The following is a 24,681-nucleotide window of genomic DNA, read 5'->3' on the forward strand; positions in this document are numbered from 1 at the left end:
TAAGATTAGCAACAATTAAGAGGGGAGAAAAGAGTAAGCTCTTATTTAAGCTGACAGCAGAACCAGCAGAAACTGACACATCCATAACCTAAAGAATAGCTTACCACACGTCTAAAATATTACTTCACCTTTATCACCACAATTTAATTTTTACTTCTAATAAAAATCAGATTTAGAGGGTTTGATACACACACTTGAGGACGAGTTCAGGGGGTTCAATAGAAATAAAACTTAGTTGAGGTGCCAAAATTAAAAAAAAAAAAAAAAAAGGGGACAAATTTAGGGGGCATATGCATTAAGCCAATTATAAATACCTACCACAGTTACTAACATGTGTTTTGCACATGATCTTAAATGTACGAAAAATAGTTGATAATCTTCATGAAAACTTTCCTTCTGCTATAACTATCATTAGCAATATAAATATTTCAACCTTACACTCTGTTTGGATGGTTGTTAGGTATTGTTTCATAATGTATGGTATTATATTATATTGTATCGAACAGTATTAATTGTTTTCTTTGAACACAATGTTTGGATAGATTATATTGTTTAATGTCGTTATTTAATGTCACACATCAGTACTTTGAAGGAAAAATCTACAAGAAAAGTAAGATATGTGATAGAGCTACTATAAAAATGTAGGGTAAAAGGATAAAATAGGATTATTTGATAATAAACAAACACAAAATGAGAAGACAAAAAAAGATAACGACAAGTTCACACCAAATCTATGGATTTACGTAACAAATAAAATAAATATTGTATTTAAGCTAATAACACAATACATTACAATAGGTAACGACCACCCAAATAAAGTGTAATTAATAAAAAGCACTTACCTTGTGCATATCCTCAATTAACACATCAAAAGTTAATAGACTTAATAGCAAAAAGACCTTCACAATTATGACTTTACTTCCTTAATCTGAAATCTCATCCACGTCATAGTTTGGGAATTACACATTTTGATTCCCAATGTAGATAAAAAAGAATGATGCCAAAATTAAGCCAGAACACTTAACACCACAAGAAGAACCGTAGGAAAAAGAAAGAGAAACCCTAAAAATTTACCTATGTTATTAGGACTTTACTTCCTATTTAATTTTTTTATTTATTGAAAATAGGACTTCTAATAAACCTTATAACTTAATTTTTCTTCTATGGTTAACTTAACTAAACCAGGTGTAAACATCTTATGTGAGTGGGACATTGGTCTGGTGATATGACAGGCCTCACTTGGCAAGGAGGCAATTTATTTATTTTTCTCAATTTTTTGTTATTTTCATTATTTTATCGTTTAAGGAAAAGATCAAAAGTTGCAACTGCTCCTATATTTCTTCATTTTCCTATTTTTAAAATTTAATCAAAGGACCAAAAGTTGTAACTTCTTAACAACCTAAACATATCGAGAAGATTAGTAAAAATATTTTCTTTAGCAAGCTAAACATATTGATTAGTAAAAATATTTTCTTTCATTGTTGGAAAGGTACAAGTTCTCATTTTAAGATTTTTCTTTTGCGCAAAAAATTATCCAGACATATGTTGCTCAGACTTTTCAAAAATGTTGTCGAACCGGTGTTGGATCTACAAAAAATACACTACTTTTGGATGATCCAACACGCATCTGCCGACATTTTTGAAAAGTTCGAGAACCGACATAGATCCAAACTCTAGAGCCAAAAAGTAGTCTCACACAGATGAGAATAAGTTAAAATCATTACATGAGGAACCAGGAAAACAACCATACCTCTCATAAAATATGAATCTTACTTAGTGCAGAAGAATGAAATTATGAAAAGGGACAACTACTGAAGTCATATAGATTGGAAGCATAAGTTCAACTGAACAAAGAATTATCAAAAGTGTGTCTTTGGTAAAAGCTATGTTGTTTGGACTCTCCAAAAATGTTGCCGCACCCATATCGGATCCTTAAAAAATACATAGCTTTTGATGAATCTGACACACAACTGACTGTATTTTTAAAGAGTCAGAGCAGCATAGATTAAAACTATAAAAAACCAAAAAGGAAATATAAATTGATGTTTCCTCTGCAACTAAAGAAATAGCTCTCCCTCAAAATCGGATGCATCACGTCAATAAACTAATGACTGCAGAAAACCAGGAAAGCATGACAAAAGACGAGGGACGTGGAGCTGCTTTTAAAATAAAACGAGGATGACAGAAAAATCGAGTGTATAAGGATGCTTCTAGCTCGTAATTGTTCAAGAAGATGACCACTATCATAAACTTCTATATATTCACTAAAAGCATCCAAGAAAGTTGCTTGTGCACTCAACCTTCATGCTCTACTCTGCATCACGAAAACCATTTGCTTGGAATCACTATGTATCTCTATGCTGCAGTAACAGAGAAATTTGAATTGCCAGATGTAAATTCCAACCTAATATCGACTGAGTGCGATTAAGATGAATAAAAAAAAAATACGCCAACATACAAAAAAAACTTAATATCCTTGAAAAAGAAATGCCAAAAGAGTTGGAAAATTTTGAAAGGCGAGGGTTCAAACAACCTCATTTGTCTCCTAAACGTAACAGATTCACGTTTGCCAGCCTATGAGGCACAATCTTTTGAGATTCTAAAGCAGACCAAATCATCCTATATTGATACTCTACATTTGTTTTGGCATTATAACAGCCTAACAGGCATAACGTCCCTAACAGTCCGATCCCCTGAAGAACTAACAAATAGAATGATGATAACATGCTTTTGAAATGGAAAGAATTATGCATCTGGTGTACGCCAACCAAGATTATAGGAAGTTGCAATTTAACCATCGATGATCCAAAAGTCAATCAAACAGTTGTTCAGAATCATCACCAATTCTAGTCAAATCTGATGGAAATCAGGCATACGCAGCGGAAGCAAATAGCCCGGATTGAACTTGCATGTAATATAGACAACACATAATCAAGATATTAATCAAATATAAAATTGATACTTATCTCTTGAAGCATGACCGCGACCAAGAATCGAATCTTCAACCACGAGCACACACCATCCAGTTGATCATCATCCTTCAGTTCTACAGTCTTCTGCTGTGCAACCCGAATAATACTAGAATTTGTGAAATTCGTATGGGCGAATTTCTATAAAAAAGAGTAGAAACTTGTAAAATCCTTGGCCTCGGTTTAGGGTTTTCACCCTTTTCTAAAACCTATTGGGTCTTTATTTTCCACCAAGAAATAATATTCCATTTAATTCTTTATTATTCGGGCACAACAGGGACCACAGAATTTAATTAACGAGGCTTCCTATTATGGAATTAATTCAAAAAATCTGAATTAATCCTACCATAATAAATTACGAATTATTCCACTAAAAAATCGTAACTGCACTCCTCAGTTCAATTTCAAAATCATACATTAAAACTTATTTAACTCCACATGTTAAGATTACAGATACCAATCAATTAAATTAAATTACTGACAATTTAATTCATTGACTAATTGAATCCTTTATATTTCTACTTAACTTACATCATGTGACGGATACAAAATCCATCTGCAGGGTTTTCACATGAGACTTATAAGCATCCATAAAGGGGTATCCAACTTGTTTTGTCGATTCCCGCTTCGTTTCTTGTCCGATTGAGCTGATTTTTGGACAGCATGTTCCTTTCATCTTAATCTTTGATTGGGAACTGACAGAGGTGGATTTGGAGACCGGTAGCTCCAGATTTTCATTGGTGAACAGTAGCTGCGTTTTTGGGTGACTTTCTTCCAATTTTCTCTTGTTTGATGGTTGTTCTTGTTGTTATTGTTGCTCCGCATTTGGCATTCATATTGTAGCCATTTTGGAGAACTTTGTAACTCTCTCATTTGATATAGTGGAGCTTTTGGACCCGTGGATGTTTTCTCTTCACCTTGAAGAGGTTTTACCCCGTAAATTTGGTGTCTCTTGCAATTGATTTATTTTGCTTGCTTTGCTATTTTGTTGTTGGTATAGTTGCTGTCCAGATTTCCATTTGTGCTAGTGTATATTATCTTCTCTTGGTTCAAATAGTGCGGGAAGTTTTGACTTGGTATTTCTTCCGTTGTTACCTCGTCGTGCAATTTGATTATTGCTTGTTTCTTCCCAACACAAAGTATAGTAGTGATGATGATGATGATGATGATGATTCTAATACAGATGATTCAAAAGATGGTTCAAATGAAGATTGATGATAACTCCTTACATGTCATCGTCCTAAGTTTCAGAGTTATTATTTGACTTAACCTCATCATTAGAGTCTCATCATCACTAATACTTTAATTTGTTCCCCATAAATCTTACCATTTTCACACGAATCATCAGCATCGTCATTGACTCACTGTCGTCATCGTCATGTTCATCTAACTCTTCAATCAGTGGCGGACCCAAGATTTAATGGTCCGGGGTGCTCACCTTAAAATCAACAAAAAATATATTGCTTTGAGTGGAATTTGAACTCAGCTCCTCCATGGCTTAACCTAAAGCCTATAACCTTTTAACCAAAACAACAAGATCTTTTATTGCTTCTTGGTTGCTATTTATTATTTTATATCAAAACTTCAACGTTTTCTATATGTCTACATAGAGTATCTGTCACGGTTAATAGGTGCTCGAGCACCAAAAACTAATACAGAGGTCCGCCCAAGATCTTCATCATCACTTTAATATTATATTATTGTGTTATAGAACAAATTAATTGGGGTTGTTCCATATGGTTAGATCCTTTATCTGTGTTGTCACTAATTAATTGTTCCGCCACTTACTTGTCATCAGAGGCGAAGCCAAGATTTGAAGCTTGTGGGTTCGGGGTTCTAATTTTTTAAAGTTACTGGGTTCTAAATTAATAATTTATACATATTCGACAAAAAATTTAATACAAATATATAGTTCGAACTAAAGTTATTGGGTTTGGCCGAACCCACGCCCGAAGGGCTAGCTCCGCCCCTGCTTGTCATGTGTTATGTTAAGCTTGTCTCTTGTTACTCTACATTTACGATAATATAGATCTAGAAATAGTCCAAAACATTATTTCCTTAAAGGCATCAAAAACATACATGTCAGTTAATTAAAGGTTAAATGTGCTTAGTCAGATATCACAAGGGTTGAATTAGAATTTATTAGTAATTGAGGGGCCAAAATGCTATTATACCTCATAAATATGATCGATTTTGTGTTTTGATCAATATGCAGATAACAGTTGAAGCATTCTTGATAATCCTATCTTTTTTTTTTTTTTAAAACCCTGGTGTCCGGGTCAGCTTGCGCGCGCCTCGACTAATTCCACTGGATATCTGCCATCTCCCATCAGCAACAGGTACCAGATAACAGTGAGTACTTTGCCAATTTTCTTTTTCTTTTTTAATTCTGTAATTTCTAGTTCTTCCGTGTACAATTTCGCCAGAGGATTGTTGTTTGTCTTTCAACTATTTATATATCCACTGAATTTTTATGCAACAAATAAGTTAATACACAAGGAATTCAACTAATATCCACTAACGCTGTAAAGAACATTTACATTATTGATGATTCTTTACACGTATTAACATGTAACATACTTTATTTTCAAGCTTACAAATCTCACTTTTTCTGGAGGGTCATATGTATACATCTTTTGTGTGACTTATCAGTATAAAAATTCCCTTGTACTGGCCGCATATATAAATTAAACTCATACACAAAATATTAGCCTTCCTTATCTTTTTTCCCCAAGAAGACTGAATAAGGGAAACAATCAGATTCCTTAACCATTCAAAATCATGTTGTTGAGGCTCTTCAAAAATGTTGTCATGTCGGTGTTAGATCCTCTAAAAATGCACAATTGACATGCACCGGCAATATTTCTGAAAAGTCCAAACAACATAAATTCAAAAGATCGAAACTCAACAGGAAAAATTAGTCTTACACAATATGAGATATAAAGTTAAAATCATCACATGAGGAACCAGAAACAAAAATTCCTGAAAAATATGCATCTTGGTGCAGAAGAATGAAGTTATGAACAGGGTAACTGCTGAATAATATATTTTGGAAGCATATGTTCAACTAAACCAATGAATTATAAAAAATATGTGCTGGCCAAATCTAATTTTAAGTTTCCTACGCAACTAAAGAAACAACCCTCCTTCGAAATGCCAATAAGCTAACTGCAGAAAACCAGGAAATCAGTGCAAAAAACAAGGAGAGCCGAGCTGCTTTTCAAACGAGAATAACAGAAATCTCCTAACTCGTGATTGTTCAAGAAGATGAACACTATCATAAACTTCTATATATTCACTAAAAGACTCCAAGAAGTTGCTTGTTTGCTCGACCTTCATTCTCTCATCTGCATCACAAAAAACATTTACTTGGAACCATTATGTATAATTATGTTGCAGTTGCAGAGAAATGTCAATTGCCAGATACAGTACAGGAGTTAAACTCCAATCTAAATATCGATCGGGTGCTATTAAGGTGAATGCAACAAAAAAAAAGAAGGAAAAAAAAAAAAAAAAACACACATAAGCTTAATATATTTGAAAACAAATGCTAAGAGTTGGAAAATTTAAAAGGCCACGGTTCAAACAACCTCATTTTTTTCCTGAATATAGCAAATTCACACTTGCCAGAGATTTAAATTTTATGGGATCAACCTTTAAGTGTTTGGCATTGAACTCATTGTATCTTGAAAATTATGAGTTCATATACAGTATCTGTTGCAATTTTAATGAATTTTATCAAAAGTACCAGGTCCAGATGAACCCACTACTACAAGGCTACATGCGCCGCTGCCTATGAGGCAGAGTTGTTTGAGATTCTAGAGTAGACCCAAATCATTCTAAGATTAAGGAAATTGAAATTTAAGCATCGATGATCTAAAAGGTGATCAAAATCACCTGTTCTAGCCAAATCAACCTCTAAATCAATTTAAAACCAGTGATATCAGTTTCAATATCAGTTTCAAGGAATAACTTACAGAAAAAAGCCGGAAGAAAGATGGGCTTTCTAGTTTTAGTCCCACCCTCCCGTGAAGGAGAAAAAAGAATGAAGGTAGAGAGCGAGAGAGAGAGAGAATTATCAGAATGGAAGAGCCACAAGCAATAATATTGTAATTAAATCCAGATTCTGTGAAAAAGATGGGAGTTAAAAACTCATTTTGCTGTCCTAAACAATGATCATAAGCACCATCTGCCTCGAAGAACAAGTGGAAAAGCATTCAAGAAATGTCAGTAGTGATAATTATCTATATCTGAATTCAATCCACATATTCCTAAATTTCATCTCTAATATCAGTTTCCTTCCCAAGTTAGCCATAATGACCATACTCCCCATGCACTCTACCTAAGAGCTTAACTTGCTTAAATCATGCAACCTTGACAACTGCATAGGTAATAAACAGAGTTGTTTGTCACATTTAGTTCAACAATCTCTCATTGTTCTCGAGGTTTATAAAATATTACTTTTTCAACTTTCAATTTTAAATAAATTCAGATTTCGTCATCATTACCCAATGGTCCATTCTGATTAGTTGCTTAGTTTACCTAAATTGCTAATCAGGATCCGTCTGAAAGTAGAAATCAAATCCTTTGCATTATGATAAATAGTACTCCCACCATTTCAATTTGTGTAAACCTACTTGACTGTCATGGAGTTTGAGAGAGAACGGAAGACTTTTGAAACTTGTGGTCTTAAAAATGCCATAACATTTGTGTGGCTATAAAAGGTTCTCATTAAGGGTAAAATCCGAGGTTTAATTTAAAATGTTTCCAAATTTAGAAAGAAGCCATTTGTTTGAAGCGGACTAAAAAGGAAATAAGGTCACATAAACTGGAATAGAGGGAGTATCATATAACAAATCAAACTCATCAGTCCACCCTACATATGAGCTCTTTCACGGGTGGCATGATGAAAAGAAGATTCTAAATCCATTCTACAAGTAGCAAATTAGAAGGAAAACATTAACGCTCCAGTAAACAGCAAATTGACTACACTACAGCTTGACAAAACCAATCCTGTGTGACAAAACAGCAAGAGCAGACACCTAATTTTCCTGTTTAGGGTGAACTACCGGGCACTATGTATAGCGTCAGCAATCTATACTTAAAAGGTCTCTGATACGACATGATTTTATTGTAGAACCACCATTAATAGGGTGCATTTCAAGCAGACATAACGGTGAGTTCCAAGAAAGTGTAGAACTATTAAACCATTGAGTTTAGAGAAGTATGCAGAAGTTTTAGGAGAAAGCGGACAGAAAGCAACAGCTGTTTCTGATTTTATTGACTTCTCCGTGGTCTACAATCTCTCTTATTATTATCCTATCTTCAAGTAATCTGGAAAAGATAAAGAATTTTTTAACGAACCCAAACTAGAAGATACCGGTCAATTAGTGTCAAAAGAAAAGAGCCCAATTTCAGATTAAGAAGCACTTAATTATTACATCACCAAAGAATGAAGCCAAGAATAAAGAACACAAAGAAAACCAAAAGGTCAAAAGTATATCATCCAACTGACAAGAGCCATACAATTTTGTTCTTATATACCTTCGCCAATGTGCCAAGAGAAAAAACAAAAAAAAATTGAGCTAAGCAAAAAAAAACAAAAAAAAAAAAAGGATTTCCGACCTGAAGTTATTTATTTGATCCTGCAAACAGCTCAAACAAGCCACAGCAACTCTTCCAGGAAGTTGTTTGCACTGGTCGTGGACCCAAAGCTACTGGTGGCTGCAACTATTTACAAAAAGGAAAAGTTTACAAAACTGAAAAAAAAAAAAACTACCAGGCACTCAGTGAATTCTTATGACACTGCCTTAATAAAAAGCTAGAGAAGAAGTGGTAAACCTGATGGTTACGGGGAGAACCGTTGATGTCATCTGCATGAACACTGGCATCAACTGCAGGCGCATCGTATGAAAGCTCTAGTTTGTCATCATCTTTTAGAGCCACAGAGGGCTTTGCATCTGAAGTTGCTACAGCTTCACCGTCCCTTTTCTTTAATCCCGTACTCACAAAAACGTCTGAAGCTCTGGTTTTCTCATCCATAACACCCAATTTTCTCTTCTCATTTTCCTGCTCGGATGACCCGATGGGATGTAAGGTCACAGTATCAATGTCTGAAGCGCTTGTGGCCACCTGAACTATGTCCTCCGACATAGCAGGCTTGCTGCTGCCACTTGACCTCCTTCGTAAGCAGCCTTCATGAGGGAAACTCACGGGTGCCGCATGCTCAATGTTAATGTTATGGCTCGTAGATTCACCCTCAAGCTTCGATTCTCTTTCGACCTGAACGCTACCTCCCTCTCCTTTTGCTACTAAATTCACTTTCTTGTCTCCATTTTTCACAGCATTTGATTTGTTCTCATCAATGGACGATTTACTATGTGAAATTTCCAATTGGTGATCTTGAGATGCAAGGTAACTAACCTCCCCGCCATCTGTCTCTTTATTATCACCGGGTCTTGAATCCTTTTCACCTGTCATAGATTGGTTCAAGCCCAATGATCCAACACAAAAGTATTTTCACAAATTAGCGATCATCCAACAAGTGATGCAATCCAAAATAACAGAACAATTCGATGATCTAATCAAATAATATTACTATGGTTCGAGAGAATTTAACAGTATCAACTCAGACATTAATGAAAGTAACATGCGCAGCACTGAAACCTTAATGTTTTATTAACTAGTTATTACGACAGCAAAATATCATGAAGTGGGACAGCACAAAGCACACATCACACGCAAATGCACATGTACTATAAGACTGATAACTTACTGCATAATAAATTGAGAGAATAAAGGAAAAAAAGATACCATGTAAGCAAAAGTGCAAAACAAGAGAATATAAGCCTAATCCAAAAAGCCAAAGTTGAGAGGACAGATCAAACTGTAAAGGTGTTGAAGATCAGAAAATGATTTTAAAGTTGCAGACAAGTATGTCCATATTTGATTAGGAATAGCAAAAGGGGCACACTAGAAAAATGTTTTCTGTTTGATTATCTAAAACTGTTGAAAGTAACAAAAGCAGAGAAATGACTTTTCCAAAGTAGTAATTTTCTTTTACAGCCAACCTGATTCCTAGTTTATATCACTTTACTTTATTTCAATCAACGTTTAGCTATTGTTGTTGAAGGAGAGCCCTGGAGTAACTGGTAAAGTTGTTACCATGTGATCAGGAGGTCACGGGTTTAAGCTGTGAAAACAGCCTCTTCCAGAAATGCAGGTTAAGGCTGCGTAAAATAGACCCTTGTGGTCTGGCCCTTCCCCGAACACTGCCCATAGCGGGAGCTTAGTGCACCGGGCTGCCATTTTTTTTAATTTAGCTATTGTTGTTAACCTCTAATACTCGTTCATGTTTAGGTTTTATGCACTAACGGTGTTCAGGTCACTTAAACTTATCGACATTGTCCGTGCATACGAAATCAAATATCTCAAATAATCCAGATTGGTGCCACGTACATCTCAGATCTCCTACCTTATCTTATAGCTAGTACGAGTACCATATGTCATCATTCATCAATTGTACATTGTCATATGTCATCAACTATTATATTGCACCGTCAATGCATATAACTTAAACAATGTCTATAAGAGTTAAAGTCTCATGTCCTCATGGTGTAAATAATATTTAGTTATCCGGATTAGGGCCATGTGATAGGGCTCAATCCTCCTACCTTATCATACAACTTGTACATCATCAAATGTTATGATTCATCAACTTCTACATTGCAAGATACCATCAATTTTTATTCCAAAAAGAATACTAGCAGTAATCATCAGGTAAAACATTTTCTAGGAAAAGTCCATTATTTCCGGAAAACATTTTCCTTCATGTCAAAGTGCACAATACTCAATATACATCTAAACTCCTACTATTTCCCTCCCAATTTATGTGATGGTGTTTGACTGTAGACGAAATTTATGAAAGAAAACAAATGTTTTGAAACTTGTGATCTGAATAAACATTTGCGTGGCTATAAATTACACCATTAAAGATAAAACGGAAAAGGGCCAAAAATATCATGAACTATTGAAAATAGAAGAAAAATGTCCTTCGTCTGGTTTCTTGTCCAAAATTGCTCCTCAACTACTAGAAGTAGGACATATATGCCCTCGTCGTTACCAAACTGACCCAATTGTGCCCCTATCACGTTAACGGACCCCCAAGTCTCATGCATCCCTCTTTAAAAGGCTAACTTACTTATCTCTTATATATTGTGTTTTCTCCTTCATAGGAAAGACGTACAATTTTTTTTTTCTAAATAACGGAAAGTATGACACATAAATTGAAACAGAGAAAACAATAAACAAAACGGAGTATGAAAAGTACCATGAGAGTGAGAATTAGTAACAGTAGCAGACTTGGATGATTGAGCGTTATTATTTCCTCCCAATTTCTTCTTTTTCTTTGCAGCTTTTCGCTTCTTGGCACCTGATGGCATGATTTTATTCTTCTATTATATATATGTGTCTATATATATATATCTATATATATATATATATATGGATGTATGTACCAATGGATCCTTCTGATTTCTATATTTATCAATGGAAAGAATCTGTTTGTTTTCTTGTGTTTGTGGTGGGCTATGGCTATGGCTGATTTTGGTAAATCGTAATACTATTGGAGAAGAGTAACAGATTTTGTAGGAAACGTAGCGTCACCTGTTTGCCTCTGCATTGGACTTATTATGTTTTTTTTTTGTTTTTTTTGTTTTTTTTTTTTTTATTATATGTTTGGTTTTTAATTTATGTTTATCTATAACAGCATCCTTAAATACATGAAATAACAATATCTTTCTATAACAGTCAAGTTTTTCTCGTAATCGATTTTTATGTTATATTTTACGTCTCTATAACAGTACGATCTTTGTAAAAGTACCCTTTTATAATAGCTACATTATTTTTTTGGGTAATATAATAATTAATCATGTTTATAAAAATAGAAATTCTAAGATCACTGATAATAGGTCTAGAGATGGTTACCAAATATTTTGACACTTCAATACACTATTTATGACAAAGAATATTATATGAATATATATATTTCCATCATTAAAAGATTCTGATTTGTTATACAAAGTGTGATTAAGTTTAGGATTTGTCAATTAAAAATGAAAAATTAGATTTTACGCATCCTTTTTTCCTATAATAGTAAAATATTATTTAAATGTCAATGTTGCTATAAGTGTATAACAATCATTCGCTGTAGCAACAAAAAGATTTCGGACCTAATGATGTTGTTATAGAGAGGTTTGACTATACTCCCTTTTTGACTGTACTCCCTTCTCAATTCATGAGACACTCTTTCCTCTTTTAAGTTTTTTTTTTTTTTAAATAATCTATATTTAATTAACAATTTAGTTATAATATATTCATTTTTATCCTTGCAAAAATGATCATTTTGAAGCATAAATTTCAAAAGTTTTCCTGCGAGTTAACTTTTTCTATTTTGTACCTGCAATCACGAGTTAATTTAATGAGTTGACTTTGAGTGATTGGCCAATCAAATTAAGACAATGACAAGATTACCACATTTGATTGGCATATACATGTCATTTGTACACTTGGTGCATATTTATTGGTCTTTGGCATGTGGCATGATTGGCAAACGCAAGCCAATTGTACGCTTGATGCATATTTATTGGCCTTTGGCTTGCCACGTTATTTTGCATGTGGCATGATCTTATTAGCTCCTTCATTTGGCTTCGAATATATATCATGTCATTTAACATGTGACACGAGTTTGGGTCTGTCTTGGCATATATGATATATTGGGCTAACAACGTGGACTTATCACTAGAAATCCCAAATAAATGGACTAGCCCAACAATATAAATATACGAAATAAAATTCATATTTACAAATAACTCACACTATTATTCCACTTTTAATACATAATAATAAAATTTTCAGGGAGGTCCGTCGAAAATTGGCTCATCGGAAGCTTTTTCGACGGACTTCCCTTGAAAATTCCCAAAAAACATTCACATGTTTTTAATAGTGTACCGCTTAAATCATCCCGCCCAATCATTATCTCGTATAAAAAATAAAATCTGCAAAATGCACTTCCATTACTACTCATCACAACCAACCATGAATTCTCGACCACCCTCACCCAAAACTAAAAATATGTTTAGTTCTGTTGTTTGATTCCAGTGTTTTGCTTGGTGATTATGACATATTTTCATGGAAATATATATTAAAGGGTTGCTAATAGCGTAACATAATTTTCTAATTAGACATGTAATTAGCATAAAGTCGTGGTTTGAGTCGATGCTTTAGTAGTTCAATTGAGTTTGGCTCAGCTCCAAACTCTAGTAAGGGGTCTACTCAACGGTCCACATTTTAGTTAAAAGAATAGACAAGAGCCCGTTTGGCTTAGCTTATAAGTTCTTTGAAAACAACTTATAAGTTCGCTTTTTTTTTGAAATATGTTTGGTACTAAATTTATAAGCCCATTTTGCTTTAAATAAGCTAAAAAAAATAAGTTGGCCCGTTTGACTTAGCTCAAAAAAGAATTTAGAAAAATGTTCTAAAACGTTTATGCCCAAAAAAAAAAAATAAGTTGGGCTACCCTAACTTTTTTTTTTGGCTTATAAACTGCTTTTTTTAAGCTCATCCAATCAGGCTCTAAGACAATTAAAAAAGGAGTAAATTCACCATACTATCTAAATGCCAACCTATAATTATTATAGGCATATGGGTTTGGTAAAAATTGTAACCTGTATGACTTTTACGTGATAGCCTGATAGGTGTAGGTCAATTTTACTTACTGACATTAAAAAAAAATTATACCGTCAAATGCATATAACTTAAACATGACTTGATAAATCTACGCACCTGTAGGCATCAAGGCAGAACTAGAGGTGCAAAAGGGGGTTCATATTGGGCTGCGACGGTTCCAATAAACTCTTAATATGGTGTGATATTATCCGTTTTGGATCAAACCCGCATGGTTTTTCCTAAAAGACCTCACACCATTAAGAGTATATACCTTATAAGTAACTTTTTTTTCTTTTCAGCTACTAATGTGGGCTTTATTCGCACACCCAACAATTCATTCAAAAAATCTTGCTTGAAACTACAGTGATATATACAATATCATTTTTTATAAATATTCATATAATAGATGATTAATTTTCTTGGTGGGAGTTCTGCTTCAGCCATTTAAGCACAAGGGCGAAGGCAGAGGCCAGATGGGTGCAAGGAGGGGTCAATTGAACCCTCTTCCCTAAAAAATTATACTATGTAAATAAGTAAACACTATTAATTTTTCTTGCATATATATAAGTTGTTGAATCTTCTTTTTTATATAATTTTCTTTTGAATTTCTGGCTCTGCTTAAGCACATAGTAGAGGATATAACTAAAGCTTGCTGGGCAGATGGCTGCGCCGAATAGTATTTACTCTTCTGAAATAATACACACCCACTAGATTCAGCAAAGATTTATAGCTATAGTGGTCCAAAGAAACACAATTAATGAACTAAGACAAAAGTAGAAAATTTTGTGAAATACATGTAGGAAAAGAAAAATTAAAATACATGTGGGATAAAGAAAAAATTTGGCAAATATGACATTTAATACATATAGGCATTCATTCTTCTCTAGGCAAAAGGTAGGTTTATCGACCCTACATGTCCTAGAGAATTTCATTTATAGCCCACAAAAGCTTTATTTGCAATAGTAGTGCTTGATCGATAGCATTTCTAGAAGAAGCTGACTGTATAAATTGTGATCTTAACTTAATAACATTGATAATAATAAAAAATAAAATAGGCAATCTGCTGCAACATGCCTTACACTAGTAATCATTCAAAAATTACATATCAATGAATAAAAGTTAAACTCCTATTGAAAATTACAACAGTCATTGTGGTAGGATAGGCTACCACTACTAAAAAAACAGGTTTTACCGACCTCAAAAAAATGGCTATTTCCGACCTCATGAGGTCGGTTTTGGCCAAAAACCGACCTCAAACCGACCTCAAAATCAGGTCGGAAAACGAAAGGGGTTGGAATTATTACCGACCTCATGAAGTCGCAAAATACCGACCTCATGAGGTCGGTAAAGTTTTTTTAGCCTGGTATTACTTAAATAAAATACCGACCTCATTAGGTCGGTAAATTATATTAATAATATAATGATATGAGTTCACCGACCTCCGGAGGTCGGTAATTTATATGAATATATGATATATTTTGATAAAACCGACCTCATGAGGTCGGTAATTTGCAATTTCTGGGAATATTATGCATAAAACCGACCTCATGAGGTCGGTAATTTGCAATTTCTGGGAATATTTTACGGAAAACCGACCTCATGAGGTCGGTAATTTGCAATTTCTGGAAAAAAATTTCAGAAAACCGACCTCATGAGGTCAGTATTCTGCAAAAAAAATTGTAGCACCTAGCTATTACTCCAAATTGCCTCCCCGTCAAGATGAAAATAATTTTACTTTCAACTAAAACGAGCCCAAATAGCCGCCAACAATACATCAAACTACTATAAATACATAAAACAATAAGCTACTATTACAACACACTAGATGGCCCACGGGCGTATGGCCGACATCATTGTTTGTATTATTTGTGCAATTATTACAGAATACTAAAAGGATCATAACACCAAGAAAATAATTCTACGTGTTTCAAGTTTTAACACTTCATAATATTTACGCGCACTAAGCAACAAAAGTATACAATATTGTGAAATCCTACATTCTTCATTTTCAATGAGGAAATCTGTTTACATAATGGAAAAAAGTTAAGCACCATGCCTTTTGAAATTTGACCACTCCATAAAGCTTTGTTGTCATAACTCATAAGCCTTTTTTCCCAAGTTGTCAAAGATATTAGAACACCGCCATTAGAAACCATAGGGATGAGTAATTGTCTACCAAAATAAAAGAAAGAATTTGGTAAGCGTAAGAAATATAATGGATACAATAAGCGAGTGATGCAAGTAAAATGTTTGTGTCCGTTAAGGTAAAGAGAAATACTACGATGCGACTACAAAATAAATAGCTCTTGGAACTATAAGTTGGTAGAAGGAACCCATGGGTGCAAGTTGGCATAACTTTGAGTCTTCTCTCGTTACCCATGCATCAAGAAGAATCAATGAAACAACAAGCTATATTGAGTGAGGAATGGCAGCTTGTTACTTGAAAGCCCTTCTAAGGCTACCTAGCACTTTAGTAAAAAACTAAGTAAGAAAACAACTTCACATCATTTGTGAGATTTTGCTTTGCAAGTATATTCAGATGATGACAAAGGACTATAAAGGAAAAAATCAACTTTTATTCTATTATATTCGCTCAACATAGTTGGCAAAAATCATGAGATGATAGTACTTGTTTATCAATGACAAGATAGTTGGTACATAAGTAGCATGTGAGGACACAAAAGTATAATCCTTTGACGCGAAAAATGAAAATAAACACTCTCTTCCTCAAGGAAAATCTCCATTTTCATAAAGAAATGTCAATGTCAACACAGTACTTACAAATCTGAATTATACCTTCTCATATTATAAGGTAGCAAAAGGCACAAAGCTAAAGCCATGAGGCATAGAGAGGGAGAGACAATGAGGGACTGAGCAAACAATTCCAACAGTAGAGTCTTGGAAGGGTTTCTTATTTCCATTGCAAAAGCCAGCAATTATTATCAATCCAAAGAAAACCACATGGAAGGTCGTCATTATCGTGTTCAACATTGAGCTTTCCTTAGTGCCGCAAAATCCCAAAAATATACACCACTCATATCACTATCAAACACCACTAAAAGTTAAATTATTAGTATATACAATATATCGACTTCTATAACAACATTCTTCGTAACGTCATTTTATTATAACTTACCTAAGTCTTTTAATGTCATGTTATAACAAAGATTTGGCTATAGCAACCAAAAACTATCCGATGCCGTTATAAAGAGGTTTAACTATAGCACAAAATAAACATACCTATGACACAAGCAAATAGTAAGGACAACCATAAACTAAAGTAAAAAACCAAAAATTCAAGTTTTGGTCTACTTACTTAGGTGAAATGTGAAAGAATCTTGGACACTACATAAGCCAAAAAGGCCATCATGTTAAGATGTCAATCATCACATTAATAAGCGTAACAATTAACTTAAAAGGCCAAGAATCAAACAACCATTTATTTTAGGTAAACTTGTCCATCCACAATATAGACATCATCATAACTTCAAAATTCACCAACCATAAAACTAAAGTAAAAAAGGTAATTCAAGTTTTGGCCTACTTACTTAAGTGAAATGTGAAAAAACTTGGAGACAACATAAGCTAAAAAAGGCAAGTAAATCAAACAACCCTTTGTTTATTATCAACTTACCCTTCCACATTGCTCATATAAGCATCAAAAAGTTAAAAATCCACTAACCATAAAACTAAAATAAAAAGAAAATTCAAGTTTTAGTCTACTTACTTATTTCCCTTGATTTTAAACCAAGTTTCAAAGACAATGCTTATGTGCGCAGACCAAATCATCTTTACAAGAACATCCCAATTCAATAGCAACACCGACTCAACTCCAATATCCACCAAACTCAAGTGACAAATTCTACAATCTCTTTCAACAGAAGGAAAAGTAAGCTAATCAGATCAAACAGAAGGAAAAGTAAGCTAATCAGATCAAACAGAAGGTCTTTATCAACAAGCATACTCCAATGAAACAATTTTATAAATGTACATAACTCGTCATAACATCTAAGGATGACTTTCAGAGAATGTAAGAAGTTTCTTAATGACAAAAGATATATACCCTCCAAAAGGACCAAAACATACTAAAAACTTAGTATAATTCAATTGTAACTAGAGTAAATGTTAAGTTACCATGTTAGGGAAGAAACGGTATTGTTGAAGGGATATCTCAGCATCTCATATTCATCCTCACGAGTCTCAACTCTTCGTGTTCGAGTTCTTTAACCTTTGTTGTATTCTTAGCCTGCATACCTGAAAATTATTCCGAAAATTAAGAAGCTATTTGACAGTACAACCTTTAGGAAATTAATAAGTTATTCCTTCAACTATTATTCTAGTACGTTAGAACTTGAGAAAACTCACTTCTTCCATGAGAGAGGAAGATTTTGTTGCGCCTCGCTCCTTATGTTATTCTTAAACTCACTTATGCTCCATAACTTAAGGAGGTTTGAAAAGACAGACTTGATTTTTGAGCAAGAAAATTCCTAAATACATAAAGGCCAAAAACCACTTCTCCTAAGTTCTAAAAAATAAGTCACTAATCTTCAAGGCGAAAACACACTCTTAAAGGATTTCACAATTTCAAGAAGGGATAACAAATAAGGGTACTCAAACTAGTTCATTCAATATTTAAATACTCAAAAGGAAACAAAACAGAAAGTTGTTCATTTCTATAAAATTGCTAAGATCTTTAAAACATCGTTACTTCATGATTTAAGGTGCAGAGAATGTCGATTCAACAAACGGGCACACATCAAAGTCCGAACATAAACATACCGATATTTGTTTAAACAAAATAAAAAAAAACAACGAGAGCTAACGACATTTTTCGCAACTATGAGAATTAAAAATAATTTATCGGGAAGGATTCAAAGATTCTCTTTAATCAGGTCACCACTCAAATAACTAACACACATAACAAAAAACAGCAATTTTTGAAAGCAAACTAGACCAAATCCCATAGCCGGAGCAGTCGAGAATATCCTTCAACCAAACATGTAAGGAACCGTACTAACACCTACAAAATGGCGAATCGAGACTTTAAAATTCAAAGGAAAGACTCGGTTCATTTTCAAATAAACCGAAAGAAGCTTTCAACAGAAAACTTTACATATATGGAGGCACAAACACCCGCTTCCCTCACCGCCTTTAACAATATCAAGCAATTGTAGGTGCATTGAAAATATTCTAACCAATCGATTATGCTAAACACGTAAACTCAATTATGGAGATATCGAAACAAGCAAGTGCCTAGGCTTAACACGCATTCTCATCAAATGAAAAGCATCTATTTCCTTTAAAACCACCGGTTCACTTAGCATAGTATTGACATCATATAATAGCAAAAACAAAGAATTAACGAAGAGACAGACACAATGAGGGCATAGAACAACGGCAAGAAATTCAACTCACACATTTAAGACATCATTCCAAGACATATACAAAGCACTCTAAAAGAAAGGGATACGACATGTATTCATCAAATTCGACCCAAAAATAGACCTCAAACATGTATCATGAATTTCCCGAACACTAGATAGATTCATGCATGCTACAATAGCAATCCCTCTACACACATTATGTGATGTTGGAATACCAAACCAATCGACCTAGACTCATATCATGGACACAGATTTAATAAGAACGACAACAAGATTATACACTAAACAAATGAAGGGCTAGAACTTGAACTATTTCAATACCAAACCAATCGACCTAGACTCATATCATGGACACAGATTTAATAAGAACGACAACAAGATTATACACTAAACAAATGAAGGCTAGAACTTGAACTATTTCCTCATTTAGCAACCGTGTTTGAAACTACAACCGAAATAATCTCGCATGGAATACTTACTCAACATGGCCAATGACCCGAATGACATTTTAAAGTAGCTTAATCTAACAGTCGACCAACAACCAATTCAAATCTTAATATAACAAAGTCAATGTTGGAATAAGCTTGTGCATTATATCGAACAACACATTAAACCGGACGATGTTAATATCAACAAGTAACCGACCTAAAAACCAATAGCTAAAAATACCTATTTTCATGCGCTCGAGCTACTAACATTCATAAGTCTCGTTAATAGCAATAACTAATGTCTATTAATCGTGCTTAAATCATTGCCAACAGCAGATAACTAGAAATAGCAACTAATGCTCATTAATTATGCTTAAACTATTAATAATGTGGAGATTAAATCAAACAAAGAACCAAGCATACAACAACTAAGGCATGACAAAATTAACAATTAAGACTAAAATAGAGGAGAAACAACTATGAAGATTTACCGACCTTCTTCTAAAAAAATGAAACAGGCGAAGGTTTCGATCTAACCTCAAACACTTCAAATCTACTTCAAACACTACTTAACCCCGAATTTGTATACCCTTCGAATCCAAAAATGCATGCCAAGGGCAAAACAACAAAAAATGGCGTGGATTTTTGACTCGATATCGAACAATACAGCGAAAAGAATTAATGTCGTTCTATGGGGGATTTGCATACCGAAAATCCTTATTTTTTTGAGGATTTCCCGCATCGAAAGGACCCCTTTAACGGATGACGAAACGAATATTTACAGTCGATTTAGGTTTCGAGTTTGAGATGAGAGAGTGGAAATCAGGAAAGCGGGAACCATATGGAAGGGGCGAAGGAGATGATGATGAAGAAGAGAAGTGGGAGCGGAAGAGAGGATAGTGGCGGCGGAGAAAAAAGAAAGAGGAGAGGGAACCCTACCTGTTTTCTTCAATTAAGAAACGGGTATAATGGGTCTTTATTTGACAGATTATACCGACCTCATGAGGTCGGTATTATTTTAAATAAAAAATAAAATATTTTACATTTACCATCAAATAAATTCCCGACCTAGTGAGGTCAGTATATTATTTTTTCAAATTTTGGTACAATATTACCGACTCCTTATGAGGTCGGTTTATTTTTAAAAAAATTAAAAAATATGTATTACGACTTTACTGACCTCATGAGGTCGGTTTTTTTTCCGACCTCAACTGAGGTCGGTTTTTTGAGGTCGGTAAAACCTGTTTTTTTAGTAGTGTACAAAAAACTTTAAATATCTCTTATTATACACTCTTTCCGTATCAGTTTATGTAAACATGTCTGACTAGACACGATTTTAAGAAATAAAAAAAGTTTGAACTTGTGATTTTACACATGACATGATGCTTGTTAGGCTATAAAATGTCATAAAAGGTAAACGAGAAGTCTAGTGTTATCATTTATTTTAGACAATAAATAAATTTTATTTAGTAAAGTTACGTACAATTATTTTTACTAGACCCAATTATAAAAATATTTTATGTTCTCAGTACATAAAACTTAAAATCATAACTGAAATTCATTGGTTAACACCCATTAGACTTAAATTGACATGTAAGCATATAAGTGGTTTTTTTCCCTTCTCCCTATAACACTTTGTTCCATACATTTATGTACTTTCTTCTCAATTTCAATTCATCAAGAAAACAAAATGGCAGGAGGAAGAGAGGAGAAAGTTCCATTTTATATGCTTTTTGCATTTGCAGACAGAAATGATGTAATTTTAATGTTGTTGGGAACGATGGCGGCTGTTGCTTCTGGGATTTCAAAGCCATTGATGTCTCTTATATTTGGTGACCTTGTTAACTCTTATGGCAAATCTGATCAAAACAACATTCTTGATCAAGTTTCTGGGGTACTTATATTCTTCCCTACTTCAAAGTACTTTGTGTTACTGTTTTTTTTTCTCTAACCATTCGGTGTCCGGTACAATTTTCTAGTTCGATTAATTTAGATTCAAGCGCTTTGAATTATCAAGAGTTTCTTCGCTCTTAATGTTTGAACGTGAAACCTCTAGTTAAGAGTTGAGGGCATATAGGAGTACTACTACTACAAAACCGTGAATTTTAGACGAGAGTTTCTATCGAAAATTTACTTGTCGATAACGTTTATCAACGGATTCTCCATTGAAAATCGACGAATTTCGGACAAAAACATCAACTGAAAATTTAAGTTTTTTTTTTAGTAGTGATATACATATAGTTGTTGTATCAGTGTTGTTGTTATTGTGATGATCATTCATTATCATTATTTGATGGTGTTAGCGAAAAATACTTAACCAAGCCGTCATGTTGAAAGGAAAATACTTGTCTATTGCTGCGGATAAAACATCAAATTAATAAATGCATGATATTTAATTTTTTTATATATACTCTTATTGCTTAACTGGTAAATTAATGTATACTACTCCTATCACCTTATTTAATCAATTAATCATAATATATTAATATGGTTTATATAAACGTTGAAAACGTCAATAAGTTTTTCCTATATTGAAATACAAATCATTTTTTATTTTTTTTGAGAATTTTTGGATGATCATATAAGTTCTACTAGGAGTAAAAATATTCTAGTATTGTTGGATCACATGAAATCCTCTATTCAGTTTAAATATTTTCTTTTTTCTCTATATTATTGTATATCATTATTTTATTTCTTTAACTTAACTTTTGAGAATAGTAAATTAAATTTCTCTACGTAATATATGCAGATATCTCTCAAGTTCGTCTACTTGGCCATTGGCTCAGGCATAGCTTCACTATTCCGTAAGTTTTATTCGAGTAATATATAAAATCTAATTTTAGTTTTAATTTGGATATTGATTTCCTTTTTATAGAAAAATTCACAAACTACACAATAGTGCTATAAACTACCCCTTCGTCTCAATTTATGTGATATAGTTTGACTAAGTGCGGAGTTTAAGAAAGAAAGACTGAATTTGAAACTTGTGGTCTAAAACAAGCCATAGAAATTTATGTGGCTGTAAATCATTTCATTAAGGGTACGTAAAAGGGGAAGTCAAGTTAAATTGTTACAAAATATATAAATATATCATTCTTTTGAGATAGACTAAAAAGAAAAATGTATCATATAAATTGGGATAGATGGAATATAAGTTTTGTAAATAAGTATTTTCACAACACGCTAGAAAATTTGATACGGAAAAAATTATTTGACTTTCCAAATAACAAATGTATGCCATTTAAAAGGGCAGAGGGGTAAGAAAAAGAATAGAGAGAAATTAAATTCACTTTAATCGATAATCTAAAAACTAAAATAAGTAATCTGTCGAGTTAAATTGCATTAATAGTGCATGCAAAAGAATAATTTATTTATTCAGCTATTTAGTAAATGATCCTCTATTTATTTATTTTTTGCAATTTGTGGACCTTTTGGATCATAGTCTAAAGATCCCCTTTGAGTAAATTAAAAAACTTGTGAAAAAAACTTTTTATCACTATTTAAAGTTTTGTATATTATTACAAATATTACACGACAACCTAATATTTTATCCGTAAGGTTGAATAATACATGAGCAAATATTTGACCCGAATGTAATGTTGTCCGGAGGGAAATTTCTCAAGACTATATTTGCACAACTTTTTGAAATAGCGACAAAATCTAAATGCTGACATGAAAAAAGGATATTTGTGTAAATCAGCCCTTTGCTGTAAAATGTGTTAAAATAATTGCTACATGAACTTTCTTTTCTGTTCCTCATCAATATGTCAATCAACTTTTTTTTTTTTGTCTATTTTGATGCTATCACTATCCTTTTTTTCCAATTAATAATATCTATGTTGATGCTATCTTTTGAGTAAAAGAATTAAATAGTATTCCCTCCGTTTTAAATTGTTTGACACTTTTTACTTTTCAAGAGTCAAATAAGTTGTTCATTGATCATTATTTATGTTTGTTTTTTAAATATTTTAAATTATTAATTATGGTGGCTTATAATACTTTTTATGTAATTTTTAAATATTTAATTTTATTTCAAAAAATTTAAAGATTCTATGTTTAAATACATGGTCAGATCAAAATTAAGAAGGTTAACTCTCGAAAAGCGAAAAGTGTGAAACAAATTAGGACGGAGGGAGTAGTCTTTAAAGCATAGTTATGTGTATAATTTGATCCTGATATTTGGCATTGGACATTAATATATTACATGTTTGAAATGCAAGACACTTTTGGTCACAGTAGATAATGCCCACAAACTGTTTGTTGAAAGTCCTCAAACAGTCTCAGTGAAGTTTTTTTTTTTTCCAATTTATGGGTAAAATTTGTTGGGCTTCTAGTTATCATATTGAATATATGGTGAAACCATATGTTAAAGAGTGTAAATTTTTGTATTATACTACCATAAAGAAAAAGAGAGGCTATTTTTTAGAACAAAATTCATGTGGTTTTGCAGTTTCCACTAGTGCTCAAGATTTACAAACATGGAAGGACTATTTGGATTCAAGGCTATATATTAAGGATCAAATAAAAGCTACCCCATTACTTTAAGACTATGTTGCTCGGATCCTCCAGAAAATCCCGCCACACCCGTGTTGGATCCTCCGAAAATGCATAACTTTTGGAGGATCCAACTCATACTCGACGACATTTTTCAAGAATACGAACAAGACCAGAGCAACATAGCTTTAAGGACTATTTAAGATTTTTTACCTATTATTTGAACCAGACATGTTTTTGCTTATTATGTTGATCAGATGGAGGGAAAAATGTATAGACTTGAAGCAGAGTCGGATCCAGAATTTAAGCTTGACGAGCTCAAACTTTAAAGTTTTTAGCATTGAATCTATTGCATTTTTAAAGTTATGGGGTGCAATTTTTATTTATTTCTAAACATAAATTTATGCTCCGCATTGAAAGTACTGGGTTCAGATACCAGTGCTCTGCATCCGCCCCTGAGTTGAAGTCAATGAGTAAATAAGCATTGGAAGAAAAAGATCTAGCACTAATTTGGTTGATGGACATGACATGTTTAATGTTTGGTTGATGGACATGACGTGTTTAATGTTTTAACTCTTCTAAGTCTTATTTAACCATTTCAGAGGTAGCATGTTGGATGGTCACCGGAGAACGACAAGCGACTCGAATAAAATGCTTATAGTTGAAAACAATCTTAAGACA

At 33.4% G+C, this 24,681-nt stretch overlaps 2 protein-coding genes across 2 annotated transcripts; one reads left to right on the forward strand and one right to left on the reverse strand.

The window, feature by feature from the left end:
* Positions 1 to 5,986: 5,986 nt before the first annotated feature.
* Positions 5,987 to 11,847, reverse strand: LOC132041703 (uncharacterized). The gene is made up of 4 exons (XM_059432411.1): positions 11,299 to 11,847; positions 8,811 to 9,442; positions 8,595 to 8,693; positions 5,987 to 6,316 (listed from the first exon to the last, which is right to left on the reverse strand). Exons 1-3 carry the CDS (start codon positions 11,408 to 11,410, stop codon positions 8,601 to 8,603), a joined length of 837 nt encoding a protein of 278 aa, XP_059288394.1. The 5' UTR covers positions 11,411 to 11,847; the 3' UTR covers positions 5,987 to 6,316; positions 8,595 to 8,600.
* Positions 11,848 to 21,190: 9,343 nt separating this feature from the next.
* On the forward strand, positions 21,191 to 24,681 carry LOC132041701 (ABC transporter B family member 7-like). The gene is made up of 3 exons (XM_059432410.1): positions 21,191 to 21,400; positions 22,256 to 22,310; positions 24,603 to 24,681. The coding sequence occupies exons 1-3, from the start codon at positions 21,197 to 21,199 to the stop codon at positions 24,659 to 24,661; spliced, it is 318 nt and encodes a 105-aa protein (XP_059288393.1). The 5' UTR covers positions 21,191 to 21,196; the 3' UTR covers positions 24,662 to 24,681.

The sequence above is a fragment of the Lycium ferocissimum genome, unplaced genomic scaffold (genome assembly GCF_029784015.1).
Source record: "Lycium ferocissimum isolate CSIRO_LF1 unplaced genomic scaffold, AGI_CSIRO_Lferr_CH_V1 ctg11248, whole genome shotgun sequence".
Taxonomy (NCBI): Eukaryota; Viridiplantae; Streptophyta; class Magnoliopsida; order Solanales; family Solanaceae; genus Lycium; species Lycium ferocissimum.

Excerpts from the sequence above, each read along its gene's own strand:
- LOC132041703 (XM_059432411.1), bottom strand. The coding sequence starts at position 11,410 with ATGCCATCAGGTGCCAAGAAGCGAAAAGCTGCAAAGAAAAAGAAGAAA. Across the intron at positions 9,443-11,298 it reads TACTAATTCTCACTCTCATG|GTGAAAAGGATTCAAGACCC; the intron begins GTACTTTTCATA and ends AATCTATGACAG. Across the intron at positions 8,694-8,810 it reads GTTCTCCCCGTAACCATCAG|CCACCAGTAGCTTTGGGTCC; the intron begins GTTTACCACTTC and ends AAATAGTTGCAG.
- LOC132041701 (XM_059432410.1), top strand. The coding sequence starts at position 21,197 with ATGGCAGGAGGAAGAGAGGAGAAAGTTCCATTTTATATGCTTTTTGCA. Across the intron at positions 21,401-22,255 it reads TTCTTGATCAAGTTTCTGGG|ATATCTCTCAAGTTCGTCTA; the intron begins GTACTTATATTC and ends TAATATATGCAG. Across the intron at positions 22,311-24,602 it reads AGGCATAGCTTCACTATTCC|AGGTAGCATGTTGGATGGTC; the intron begins GTAAGTTTTATT and ends TAACCATTTCAG.